Genomic DNA, 13,823 nt, shown 5'->3' with positions numbered 1-13,823 from the left:
ATAATATCAAAGAAATGCAGTTTCAATGTAATAAAGATAAACTGCATTGTTGTAACAATGAAAATCATCATCATCATCATCACCATCATCATCTCCCCCTCCTCTCTTATGTTGTCATGTGTGACTGTGTTGGGCATTCTGTATAGCTCTGTGTGTGTGTGTGTGTGTGCGCGCGCACATGCACGGGTTAAGTCTGTGTGAATGCCTACAGCATCTAAGGAAATTTTCTATGCTAGAAAGCAGACCTCTGCCTTGTACCCAAATAAGGGGACTGAAAGCTGTGCAGCAGAGTGTGTTATCCCAGGCAGTTTCTCGGAAAGTCAGGGCTGGGATTAAGAGGGGTAAGCAATGCCATCATGTACTTTCTGCCAGTTGGCAGCAAAACTTAGATTGGAGAGAGACACCTTTGGGTCAGAATTCTCTTTCTCAAGGAACCTTTTAAACTGAAATGATAACAAGAAGAATAGAAGATTTTTTTTGCTCTGTTTTGTTTTCCCCTTATTTTCTACCTCCTGTTCGCATCCAACCTTAGGATGGGCCAGCTCTAAGGATGACTATCACAGCTTCTTGGCTCCATCCAGAAGGATATCCACAGCCTTTGTCTTCAGACAAAGTCCCACTGAAATGAGTGTGGCGCCCTTGAGGCAGATCTTCCCATTGCACAGGTTGATTCCTGACTGAAACAAAAGAGCTTCTGGAATTCTAGAATTTGGGAGGGGGTGGGAATAGGAGTGTGAAGGATGGAAAGGGAGAGCAAAATGAGGGAGAATCAGTTTTTCTCCTGACCTTCTTTTATTAGTAGTAGCAATAGAATTGTTTTGCATAAAGTCCACAAATTTGCTAACTTGGGTACCCATTTATTTGATTTTTTAAAACTAGTCATTTATGGCTTAAAGAAGCTTTTCTTTTTTTTTAATAAATGTTATTACAGCTTTTAAAAAGAGGATAAAAACTAACAAAAGCTAATACAGGTAGTTCTCACTTAATGAACACAATAGGGACTGGAAAAATTTTTGTTAAATGGGGCGGTTAATTGAGTCACACCCAATTTTATGACCTTTTTTGCAGCAATCATTAAGTGAACCACCATGGCTGTTAAGTGAATCATGCAGTTGTTAAGCGAATCACACGGTTCCCCATTGATTTTGCTTACCGAAAGCCATCTGGGAAGGGATGTTGCAACCGTCGTAAGTGCGAGCTGGTTGTCAAGCACCCGGATCATGATCATGTGACCATGGGAGTGCTGCGACAGTTGTAAGTGCGAGGATCAGTTGTAAGTCCCTTTGTTCAGCACCATTGTAACTTTGAACGGTCACTAAACAAATGGTTCTTAAGTGAGGACTACCTGTACAAGTTAAAGGAAGAAAAGAAAGGAAAAAAGAGAAAGAAAGGAAAGGACAAAGGTGCAAAAAGAAAAGATGAAAAGAAATAGATGAAGCTTTCAATTTCTTTTGTAGCAAATATAAGTATGATTACAAAATTATCTCTTACTCCATGGTTACAAAAAAACTCTCTTTTTTTCTTTTATCTAATATTTTCTAGTCATCAAAACCACAAATCAAAAGTTTATTTTTTTCTGTTTCATGCAAAAAGTCTATAAGGGGTTTCCAATCAACAAGAAATGTAGATGTTGTATTTTCTCTAATCAAAGAAGTCAATTTAGCCATCTCTGCAAATTCCATCATCTTCAACCATTCCTCCATTGTGGGTAGTACGGAACCTTTCCACTTTTGAGCATATAATAATCTCACTGCATTTATCATATATGGCTTAAAGAAGCTTTCCTGGAGAGTTTTTGACTTGTTTGCTAGAGACAATTGTTATGCACTAGAAGCAAGTAGGGAAAGACTTATTTGCAAGTTTATTATGGTATATTTGTCTTTTCTTCAAGAGGTTTGGTATAATGGATATCCCTCCCTCCCTCCCTCCCTCCCTTTTTTAAAAACTTTAAGGTTACCCAACGGGCCATGTAATTCATTTGTGTTTTGAATTCAGGGCTCCCTCATCCAGCGTTCTTAATTGTGTTATGTTGACTCCCTGTACCAGACCTTGCCAACCATCAGTTTCATCTCCTAAAATTAAATCTGTATAATCTGGCAGAGGTGATGTTCTTGTATCAGTAGTTTGCACATTAGATTAATTCTGTATAAGCAAAAGCACAGTGATTATTATTTAAATGAACAATGACATCTGAAATAGAGTCTTGTTGTAAAGCAGAGGTTCTTAGCTAGGGGTCATGGATCCATTGGGGGTCCAGAGATGGATTTCAGGAGGTCTGTGAACTTGGATGGGAAAAAAATACATTTGATTTTCCCTACTCTCCAACTGAAATTTACAGTTTAATTTAATTTTTTTGTTATTCATTTAATGGATTAATAAAGAACCACATATATTACCATATTGCATAGTTGTTATTTTTTAATATTTTGATAACTGTATTTAAGCATACTATAATTGGTTTCATTTGTAATACAAACTATATGTATTTTATTTTATGCATTTAAACACATTTTTTTCTGAGAAGGGGCCCGTAGTTTTCACCAGACTCTGAAAGGGATCCGTGGCACAAGTTGGTTTACAACCCCTGCTTTAAAGGGAGTACACTGTGAGAATTGAGGCTATAAAGCTATAATTTGAGGTCTAGGAAGCATGCATTTGTCTCTTTACAATGGATTAGTGTGAGTTGGACAATGCAACACAAAATTTACTCCTGACAAGGCACTCCTAATATTCTCTTTCCCCACTTTTTTTTCAAGATCTAAACATGGAATTTAACCCCTCAGACCATCCACGAGCCAGCACAATATTCCTCAGCAAATCTCAAACTGATGGTAAGTAACCAGCTTTAAACTATGGTTGGAAGAAAGACTGGTACTGAAACAATTAAACTACAAAGTTGTTGCTCCTCTGAGCCATTTTAAGATTATGTAGAAATTAGGAGACAAGCATACCCGCTATTCTTTGACAAAAAATAATTTCATCTCTGTATTTTTGGGGGGCAGTTATTTAGTGAAAACACTTGAAACTCCTGCTCTGTTTCATCCCTGTTCTGTTTCAGAAAAGCACTGAAAATCTGGGTTTTGGAATACGTGTTTTGTGAATCCCACTGCACGATGACTGATGAGGGGTGGGTGAAACTGTTATAGGTAATTCCAGTGCCATTTAATTTTGGGACGTTTTGCTTTTGGATGGCTTGTTTTTATTGAGTTTTTAATATAAGCTAACTTGAGATCTTTTAGTTTTTCCAGTTTACTGGTCATGTAAGTCTCATGAATGATGATGATGATAATTTTTTAAAAATCAAGGTACCATTGGCTCATATTGTTGTGTTTCCAGCATCAACAATGACATTGTACAAGATCTAAAACAACATAATTCAGATATTAGAAATTATAATATTCAAACCCTAGTGGGGAAATACTTCAACATCATTGTTGCCCTTAAAAAATGAGGTAATTTTCCCCATATTCCCTATGAAATAGCTGAGCTATAAAATTCTCTGGAGAAAAGAAAGGGTCATACTACATTGATTCAGTTAGCTTCCCAGTGGTATTATCCAAATCAGTGTTTCATCAATAGGACAGCTATTGCTGTCTGTGTTTTGTAAACAGTATTTCATTTCCCTCTAATTTTATTGTTGACTGAGATGGTAGGAATGCTTCCAACTCAAGGTAATGTTTCATGCATCTGCTGAAGTAGGGGCTAAATCCTCAAAAGCTCATGGCGTGAAACATTTAGAAGCCCTTAAATTAACTCAACATCTTTTTGATTTTTATTGTGAGAGATGAATATGTCTACTATTTTGGACATCCTACACATCATTATGGTGGGAGACTGCATGAATTATTTTCATTTCATTGTTAGAAGAATTGGAAAGTGAATATTGTGTGTGTGTGTGTGTGTGTGCTGTTGATCATAATTTTTAAGTGCAATATCAGAATGGAAAAAAGGGCTATTAATTAGTATGCTTGATGTAATTAAATAGGCAAAGTTTCCAGTTTACCTATTGCTGTTTTGTAACTGATTAACATGGAGAGCCAGTTTGGTGCAGGGGTTAAGGCACCTGGCTAGAAACCAGGAGACTGTGTGTTCTACTCCCGTCTTAGGCACAAAGCCAGCTGGGTGACCTTGGGCCAGTCCCTCTCTCTCAGCCCCAGGAAGAAGGCAATGGCAAACCACTTCCGAAACCTTGCCAAGAAAACTGCAGGGGTTAGCCAGGCAGTCTCCAGGAGTCACAATGACTCGAAGGCACAAAAACAAAACAGAACAAAAACTGATTAACATAGAATCACCATCTACTGTGAGATAAGAGCTCATTATATTTCTTAAAATATTGTGTTGTTACATGCTTAATACAAGTCTGTAAATTTTATAAGAACCAAAACCAAAAGTATGATAGCCTGCTGTACTAAGTGAATTACAAATCATTGCATATAAGCTATGTATACAGTTAAGAGCTTAATACAGTGTTGTCCAAACTTGGCCACTTTAAGATGAGTGGACTTCAACTCCCAGAATTCCCCAGCCAGCCATGCTGGCTGGGGAATTCTGGGAGTTGAAGTCCACTCATCTTAAAGTGGCCAAGTTTGGACAACACTGGCTTAATAGTATCTGGTCTGTAAGTTATTACTTATTTTTTTAAAAATGTTTTGTACATACTTTTCAAAACTGTATTATGCATTGTGTTAACTATATATCTTTCTTTTAAAAAAAAAACTTGTTTATTTATTTGTTAAATGCCTGAAGGGGTACAAAGCCAGGAAGAGGACTGGGTGGACTATTTTTGAAATCTTTTCCTGCTGTGATCCTAACAGTATCAGCAAGTAGAGTCTTCTCCCCATTTCCCCATTGCTTTTTGGTGTGGAAGGAAAGCTGCTGTTGATGACAATATCAGCTTCTCTCCCACATCAAGCAGCAACTATATGGAGGAGGCAGAACTTTTTCAAAACCATGCTGTGAAAAATGAAACCCTTGGGTGTGCTTCAACCTTGGACCCACACAGCTATTACTTAAAAACAATAACAACAAAATCCAGAAACGTTGAATGTAGCCATACATTTCATTTAATAAATAGTTCGTCCCTCAAGCTGTCTCATTACAAGTCAGTAATGTAGGTTCTCATCCATAGACTGAAAGACAGTTCTTTGCTCAAAAAGCAGCAGCAACAACAACGAGAACAAAGACTAAGCAAGGATCTTAAAAAAAAAACTAGGTGCAGCACAGTCCTTCCTCTGGACTGATGACGATTATGCGCCATCAAGTCATTGTCGACTCTTAGCGACCACACAGATAGATTTTCTCCATGCTGATCTGTCCCTAGCCTGGTCTTTTAGGTCTTCCAATTGTGCACCCATCACCATTGTAACTGAGTCCATCCACGTTGAGGCTGGTTGTCCTCTTCTCTTTCCTTCTACCTTTCCCAGCATTACAGTCTTCTCCAGAGAGCAATGTGTCCAAAGTAGGATCATTTGAGCCTGGTCATTTGTGCCTTGAGTTAACTGTTGTGAATTAATAATGGGCAACTCATGTCTATGAGTTGCATGCGCTCCCATCCTCTCTCTTCATTTAACTTCCAAGTCCTGTAAGAGCGTTCCAACGAAATTCAGTAGCACAACATTCAGGTTGCTGTTCTTCTTGTTACTGTTTTGACAAAGAGCAGGAAAGATAGGTATGTTAAACTTTTCCTAAATTCAATATACTGTACCTATTTTGTTTAAACTCCTTCCTATTCCCCCAGGAGAGTAAGGAAGTAAAACCAGAGTCTGGTTTTCCCTGTTGCAACTAGTTTACTCTAAGAACAGGCAAGAATTACTCAGAAGTATTTTGGAACACTGTTGCAGCAAGAAAGTTTAATCCTTGCATTTGGTTTGTTGAGAGTCTGGCCAAATATATTTAGGCTGAGGTCGATGATTGCTATCATTTCTCTTGAGCATTGCGCTCTTTAAAAGAAAAACACAGACATCCTCTCAAGTTCATTGATCAGTGGAGTTGAACACAATCATTTATTAGCCTGTGCTTTTGCCTTCCCAGGAAATTAATAGTGTTTGCTTTAGAGTGCAACTTGATGTAATCAGGAGAAGGAGATTCATTTACTGTTAGCTTATTCAAAGATGGCAGCCTTTTTTCCTCCTGCAAGCTGTTGTGTATAACAAATGGCAGTCATGTTTTCTCTGAAAAATGCGTAAGAAATGTTGATAGTCTTAGTGTTAAATTGCCTTTATCTCTTCCAGACTATCATGCTCTAACAGAGGAGTGAGTACCTTGAGGTTTAGCATGTGGGCGCTAAGCTTTGTTTTCTTGCAACCATAGTCTCCATTCCAATGACAGTGGCTGAAAATTGGTGGCATGGCTTCGTGCCATTCTGAGGTAGGAAGCTCTCCAAAATTAAGGCCCAAACAGACTTAACTCAGCTAAATAAGAAATAGATGTTCAAAACCACCGCCCTTGAAACAAAATCTTTGAGGGAAAAGGAGAAAATCTTGGTCTTGCCTACTTTGCACTGATTGCCTGCTGTGTCCTGGGCTCTCAGGAAAATTATTATGTTCATCTTCTGGCCAGAAAAAGGTAGTTCTTCCCTTTCCTAAATATCTGTTTATGAAGCGAAGAGCAAGCTGCTCTCTTAAGTCCGTATCGAAAAGCACCATTGAGGTGGACTCCATAGGAAATCAAAAGAACAGAAGCATTGGCTGCAAATACTTTTCTTGGGACTTTTCCAGGAAGCTGCAAATCTCTGGGGCTGCCCATCATCGTTAACCCCTCCATACGGAGATAGATGATGGTGAGGATTAGCAGTGATGCTCAGCCCAAAGCAGAAAAGGGTCAGAGCTGCTGAGCTAGCTATGTCACCTTTCTCATCCCAAAGTCTCTTGGAACCTCCGCATACATTGGGACAGAAATGTTTGAAATGTATATGAAATGTCTGTTGTTTTACTCTGAATATTGTATTGGCTGTATAAGCTGCTCAGTGTCTTTATGATTTGGGCAGCAGAAGCCCAATAAGTCAGTCAATAACTAAAGTTGGCAGTGGTGACTGCAGCTCCTGTGGCCAAATACAAAATAATACCCTCTGTCCCAGTGGGTCTGCTGGGATCCACAGGCCCAGTATTTGCCTCAACATTTCAGGTGTTGATGCACGAATGGTCATTAGTGCATTGTGAATTTCTTTGGTGTGTTCTATATAGTTAGCTGCTCCATTCTGGGTCAATAAATTTGTATTTGAAGAAAAGGAATACAGCATCACCACTTTGTTTAGCATTATGCGGCCAGATATGGCTCCGTGGCTATAAAACTGTCCTAACTCTAGATGAAGAGCAAAAGAAAACTGATATCAGCCAAGGCAAATAAATTAGCGTAGCTTATAAATTATGGTAGCCGAGTATTCCAGTGCCTGTTTAAAAATTATTGCATTGACTGTGCTTGCCCTCCTCATTATTATAGTGTCATAATATTGTTACGTTCTCTGCATGATTCCTGATTAGCCAGGATCAGTTTGTAAAGTAGGAAAATATTTAACTCGTTCATGAAACACCAGAAGGTTATAGCTATCAACAGTAGTGAGAAGGAATAAAAACTCATAGCTTAGTTTGATCGAAGAATGAAATAGTAATAGTAGCAGTAACAGAAATAGATTTGGAAGAAATCTTTAGAAATAAACATTTTGAGCAGTCCCTTAGTTCACCAATGTTTTCTTCCAGTGTCATTAAGGGAAGTAATTTCTCAGTTATTACTGAAATGGATCATACTGTGGATCACAATCCTGATCCTTGTTTCTTGCAGTCCACTAAATTCCTATGCTATTGGACAGAAACCACTTGAAAAACTTTTGAATTGTGTAACTCAACTCTTATTGCGCTCTAGCATAGCCGTGTTGAACATGCACAGTGAATTGTTAGGTAGTAAATTAACTCTTAGGTTTCTATTGAATCACTGCACACTACTATGGAGAGAATTCAGAGCCTTTTCCTCCATTTTTGGGGTTTTGTTTTTGGAAATTTAAGCATTACTTTAATACTTCATCAACTAGAAGAAGAGAGAGTGTCATCTAATTTGAGTAATGCTCTACTTTTCTTTAAGGTAACACGCAAGGAGTTAGTTCTTGTTAGTTCTTTGGACATCTGCAAGCAAGCATATGTTGATATACCCTATATTGGAAGAGCTGCAGAGTTGGGAAGTTGAAACAGGGCCAGAAACAAACAGAATGGTAGATAGTTTGGTTTTGAATGAACAATAGTACTGATTTTTATTATGGCTACTAGAATTCTATTAATGATGCTAATTCACTGATGTGTGTCTGTGTCTTCAAGTCAGTTCTTATTCCTGATGACTGCCTGGATTAGTCCCTGCAGTTTTCTTGGCAAGGTTTTTCAGAAGTGGCTTGCCATTGCCTTCTTCATTGGGCTGAGAAAGATCAACTGGCTGAGTGAGAAAGTTACTTGGCTAGCTCCTGTGCCTAAGGCGAGACTAGAACTCACAGTCTCCAGGTTTCTAGCCTGATGCCTTAACCACCACACCAAACTGGCTCTCAATTAATTGATACTTTATTAAAATTATATATTAATTTATTGTCTCATATTCTTTTATGTCATGTTGTAATTAACAGTTAACAGTTTGCTTTATTGTGCTGTTCTTGTATTCTAATATTTGCTGAAGCATTTTTTGAGTATTAGGAGACTATGGTACATGGAACTCTTTGATTGTGTGTCCTATATTACTTCATAAACTGGAACATTTTAATTGTCATGAAGCTCCTTGCTCATAAAATGCTATTTAAGATGTCTAAATTTAGGGCCTGCCTGTTAAGTTGTGAAATTCTGTTGCCAAAAGAAGACTGCTTGCATTGTAGAAGCCAGTGGAGAGCAAATGGCAAATATGTTCAAAGTGTTAATGATAGATCTGGTCTATAAATTAAGAACTATGCCTAGAAAAGAAGAAGCTGATCAGAAGAAGAAGGCTACATTGCTCCAAGAATAATTTTAAAGCTTTCTATGGCAAAGTGGAACTGGGCTGTAACCAGGAATTAGAGTGTTGGCCTGAAACTTGTGATTCTGGGTATACTGTAGTAAGCATCATCCTTAAGGAGAAGATATAGACATTCAGTGTCCCCTATAGAAAAAGAACTGTGTCTTTTCACTGGAATATGGCAGACTGGTTTCAGAGTTTGTTGTGGAATGAAGGACATTAAAAGACATTAAAAATAAAATCTTCATTACAGTTCTTCGCACAGGGAAGTAGCATGTGCTCTGCATATAGTAAATTGCATATCAATATTTTTATATTTGAAGAATTAAGGGACAATTGCTGAAAAAAAGTTTTGTTCGATACCTTGGAGAACTACTGGAAAAGAGATATCATCTAAATGAAAGAGATGTGAATAAGTCCACTGACACTAAAAGACATGGAAAGGAGAGTAAGAAAATGTGGTAGCATCTGAATGAAATAATTTGTTACAGGTAGTCCTTGCTTAGTGACTGCCTTGTTCAGCAACCATTCGATATTACAACAATATTGAAAAAATAACTTTATGACCAGTGCCCACATTTATGACCTTTACAGCATTCCTCAGTCCCATGATTGCCATTACAGTCAGTACATGTTGTCCTGTGTCTGACCTGTTGTTTTCCTTCCCCCCCCACACCACCTTTGTAGAGTGGAGAGGAAGGAATTACAAGAGAGTAAGTGGCACGCAATGGGGAATATACATAAAAAGGAATGCGGTGGTGCCGGCAGCCCCGAGCAGAGAGATTGCTTAAACAAGCAAGGGAGGGCGGGGAGAAAGAAAAAAAAACACAAGCAATTTCTATAGGCAATCTCTTCTGTGCTGGCCCATTCCCCCCACCTCTTGCAGAGTGGAGAGATTGGAGAGGAAATGATTACAAGAGAGTAAGCAGGCACACAATGGTTATTGTGTGCTATTTGTGTAATGAGCTCACAGCTCCTAGCTCCAAGCATGCTGGGGGCTGTCAGCACCACCACATTCCTTTTTATGTATATTCCCCATTGCATGCCACTTACTCTCTTGTAATCCCTTCCTCTCCAATGAATGTAAATACAAACATTAATTTCCCTTTTGCTGATTATCCCATTGCCAGGGTGAGCATTCCAAGAGTGGTTAGGAGGGAAACAAACTGAAAGTGTGAAACTGATTAGTGTTGTCAGCTTTGACCTGGCTATCCCAGTGCCAGGGTGAGCATTCCAGAGGGTGGGGAAAAGGAAAGCACAGTTGTGGTCACGTGATTTCCCACTTAGTGACCACTTTGCTTAATGACAGAGCTGCTGGTCCCAATTTTGGTCACTAAATGAGGACTACCTGTACTTACCTGGAACAGTAGTACTTTGAATGTAATCTATGAATTTACATGTGCACAACCCATTTGGAACAATCAAGTTAAGAATTGTTTAGTTGGAGGCCCACCAACATGCATATTACACAACTAGACATGGTTCCTGCAAACCCCTTTAGTAGGTGAGCAGAGAGTTTTATGCTCCATAGTTAGCAACTTGAATTGGACTTGGAAAGTAACTAGCAAATAATAAAGATGTTTCAACACAAGGGTAATGTAGAATCTCCAGGAGATAGCATTCTACCATCTTTGCTGCAACATTGTGAGCCAAATTTTCAGATCATCTTCAAGAACTGCATTATGAACAGCAAGTTGAATTGCCCTTGAGGTTACTAGTTTATGACACATTGAAACCAGGTCTCTCTCTTTATGTAGGAATGCATCTGGTTTATCTGATACTGAAACATTGCTACAGATACTACACGGCTATCCAGTGTCAGTGCCAAATATAGGAGGGTCTCTAGCTGCAAACTGACTTTTGGGGGAGTATAACTACATTCAGAATAGAAGTATTTCCTAACCTTAAAATCTTGAAGTCTAGCTCCCAGAACTAACTCCATCTTGTTTGAATTCACCTTCAGAAGCTTCTTCTGTATCCAGTCCATTATAGTCTGGATACATGTAGAACCTCTAGGGATATCTAATATCTTGCAGGAAAGGACAGTTGGTTTGTCAGTTTTCTAAAGTCAGTGTGTACTGTGTGAGCAATGAGAAGTGAGATTTGTCTGAGGACTTTTGGGCAAAGAAAACTCACGTATATGGGAAAACTCAGAAAATGGGTAATGTGATACCTCTTCTATGAGCCATTGAATGCCCTGACAGCATTCCAGAACTATATGAGTCAGTTGAAAGGCAAAGAGGATGATGGAGTGAACTATTATTGTAGCTAGTAGCCTAAAATTCTGGATGGAGTTTGTGCTCTGATTTTGATATCAAAAGCTTTTCATCTAAAAAGTTTTGATACTGAAATTTTATACCTGAAATAAGACAATATTATTTAAAATCAAAATCAAGTTCTGTATACTGTGAGCATTTTAAGTTAAGCCTGATGGGAAACATGATTCAATAATAAGTGCTATTCAAGTGTATCAAAAATGTTCTTGTTATTGAATGTCTCTATCAAACCAAATAAATGAATCATAAAATTAGGCAAATTTCCTTTATAAAGCAGTATTTTAATCTATCTTGCTTTACACAGTGTAACCATCCCATTTATGTATTACTTCTGTAATGGTGAACATAAATATAAACTTAGAAATTGCTTTTGTAACCTTTTTTGGTTATACATTTTTACAAAGATCATCAGTTCTTTAACGATAGAGGCTACAAAAGTTAATGGACTTCAGATTAGATAACTTTCATACATTTTGTGTTTTCACAGTGAGAGAAAAACGGAAGAGTCTCTACATAAACCATGTAAGTGAAAAAAATGTTTTAGCTAAGTAGCATGTTTAAAATATACATATTGATCTCCAGACCTACATTAAGCAGACTTTGGATGAATGGGCTAAATTATACTTAAGACTTCACACCCAAAGAGTGGACAAAATCTGTCCCTTCCCAAGTGATTTGAAGATTTGATGTTATTTCTGTCAGTATGTAATCGGCTTTTTACATCATTTATGTTATATAAATCATTTATATAATTATTCAAATGTCATATAGAGCAATTACATAGATTAGCCCAGTTATGTAAATTTGGATTTACAACTAAAAGCCTCTCTTGCCAGAATATCAGCCAAGAATGTAGCCTAATGGAATTTTATTGGGATTTAGAGCCTGAAAAAGAGACTTTAATGTATTCCAAGGATAGTCAACGTTTTGGGGCTAATATATATAATTTTGTTATAATGGTCTATACATTTCAGATCATGTTTTAGGTACTTTCACAAATTTCTTGGTCCTGGTTCTATTTCTGTATTTAAGTCAGTGTACATTTGATGGAGTTCATTATCACCTGAATAAGTATTCTGTCACTATTGCTGGTGGGGATTTTTGTGTTTTGTTTTTGCCTGTTGGTTTGTCAGACCACAAATGAACAAACTTAGGTCCATATCCAGTGTGAGAATATTCAAGATCTATGGTGTCCACGGCCCAGACCATTTCCACATTCCAAGTGTCAACTAAAATTCCAACCTGGGAACCAGATTATGTCACAAAGGAATCCCCAAGATCTTTCCACCTCAAATGGTGGCTCTTCCCCCTTCTACAGTCTCTAGATCTTCTTGAGTTGATTCTGGGTAAGTCCTTCATTGCCATGGCAGCTAGCCATTTCTCATCCTCTCCTAATATGGAAACTACATGTTGAACTCTTCCAAAATAACCAGCTTGCGGGATGCTAGCATTATCCCCAAAACAATTCCAGGAAGCTCAGATGGGGAAATTCGTTCTGCCCACACCACTGAACTTCAGTAGCACACAATAGCTGGCCAAAGTTGGTCGTGCCATCTGATCAAGGTAATGAAATCCTGAGGTTTGGAGTGTGAAATAATTTCATTTTAAACACGTCTTGCTCAATTCACTTCTTTAAATTATTTCCCTATCCTTTCTCAGCCTTGCTGGGTTTGGACATTAAGATCTGTTGCTACTAACCTTTCAGTATCTTAGAAATCAACCGCCCCCCCCCCCCCCCCGGCCACCTTTTCTCCAGCTTTGCTAGTGCTGGGAAAAACATCCCAGGCATGGAGGAATTTATAAAAAGTTAAACTTGCTACAAGGCTTCTGAACTTGTACTTTTTTTCATCTTTTCTCCCTGATTTTCAGCTCCAGGCTCTTCTGCTTTTGATACGGAGCCCTTTGTTGAATATTAGAGCTGTTCAAACATCCCTCTCACTCCAGAATAACAGGGACAGCAAATAGAACAACAACAGCAAGCGGGGAGCAAGATAACAGGGGTCTGAAAGTTCAGAAAAGATGCAGGGGTGAGACTGTGAGCCAAAAGATCTGTATATCTTCAGAACTTCAAATATGTTCTGGTGAAGGAAAGCAACAGAATGCCTCAGGCATAAATGTAAAAGGCTTGGTTCCTGGCAGTGTCTTTGTGATTTGAAGGGAGGAAAGGAATTAGCCTGTTTGCCAAGCAAAGTCTTTTTTTCAGTTTCTGGTTTATGCCACTTGATCCTCTGAAAGAGCCACTGATTCATTTGCTCCATCTGATCTCTTCCCAGCCTATGACTCTAAGTCTTTGGCTGCTGCCACAAGTGAAGTAGAAGAAAAGACAACAGGAATAATCTGAGGTGTTTAAGTTCTTGGATCAAGATTGGGAGAGCCAGGTTCAAGTCCAGCTTCAGCCCTGGAAACTTCCTGGGTGATTTGGGGTCAGTGGCTCTCTTTCAGTCAATCTACTTCACAGGTTTGTTGTTCTGAGGAAAACTGGAAGAGGGAGTGCTGAGTATGACACTTTAGCCTGCTAGAAGAAAAGCAGGATAAAAATCAAATCAATTGCAGTTGGTTTAGTATCCATAGTTTCTCATCGAAGTTGAG

General features: G+C 38.4%; 1 protein-coding gene across 4 annotated transcripts in view; it reads left to right on the top strand.

Moving 5' to 3' along the window:
* The window catches only part of CCNY (cyclin Y), a 107,466-nt gene that overhangs the window by 70,493 nt on the left and 23,150 nt on the right, over positions 1 to 13,823 (top strand). For all 4 annotated transcript variants that reach the window (XM_088150821.1, XM_088150819.1, XM_088150822.1 and 1 more), the window contains exons 2-3: positions 2,757 to 2,831; positions 11,722 to 11,756. In XM_088150821.1, the coding sequence (XP_088006947.1) occupies positions 2,757 to 2,831; positions 11,722 to 11,756 (110 nt within the window). The remainder of the gene's footprint in view (positions 1 to 2,756; positions 2,832 to 11,721; positions 11,757 to 13,823) is intronic.

The sequence above is a fragment of the Python bivittatus genome, unplaced genomic scaffold (genome assembly GCF_059951505.1).
Source record: "Python bivittatus isolate LINGU-HERP-01145 unplaced genomic scaffold, Pbiv_v1 ctg000610_np1212, whole genome shotgun sequence".
In the NCBI taxonomy this organism is placed as follows: Eukaryota; Metazoa; Chordata; class Lepidosauria; order Squamata; family Pythonidae; genus Python; species Python bivittatus.
Note: the sequence above shows the minus strand (reverse complement) of the source record. Positions and strands in the feature narration are given on the sequence as shown.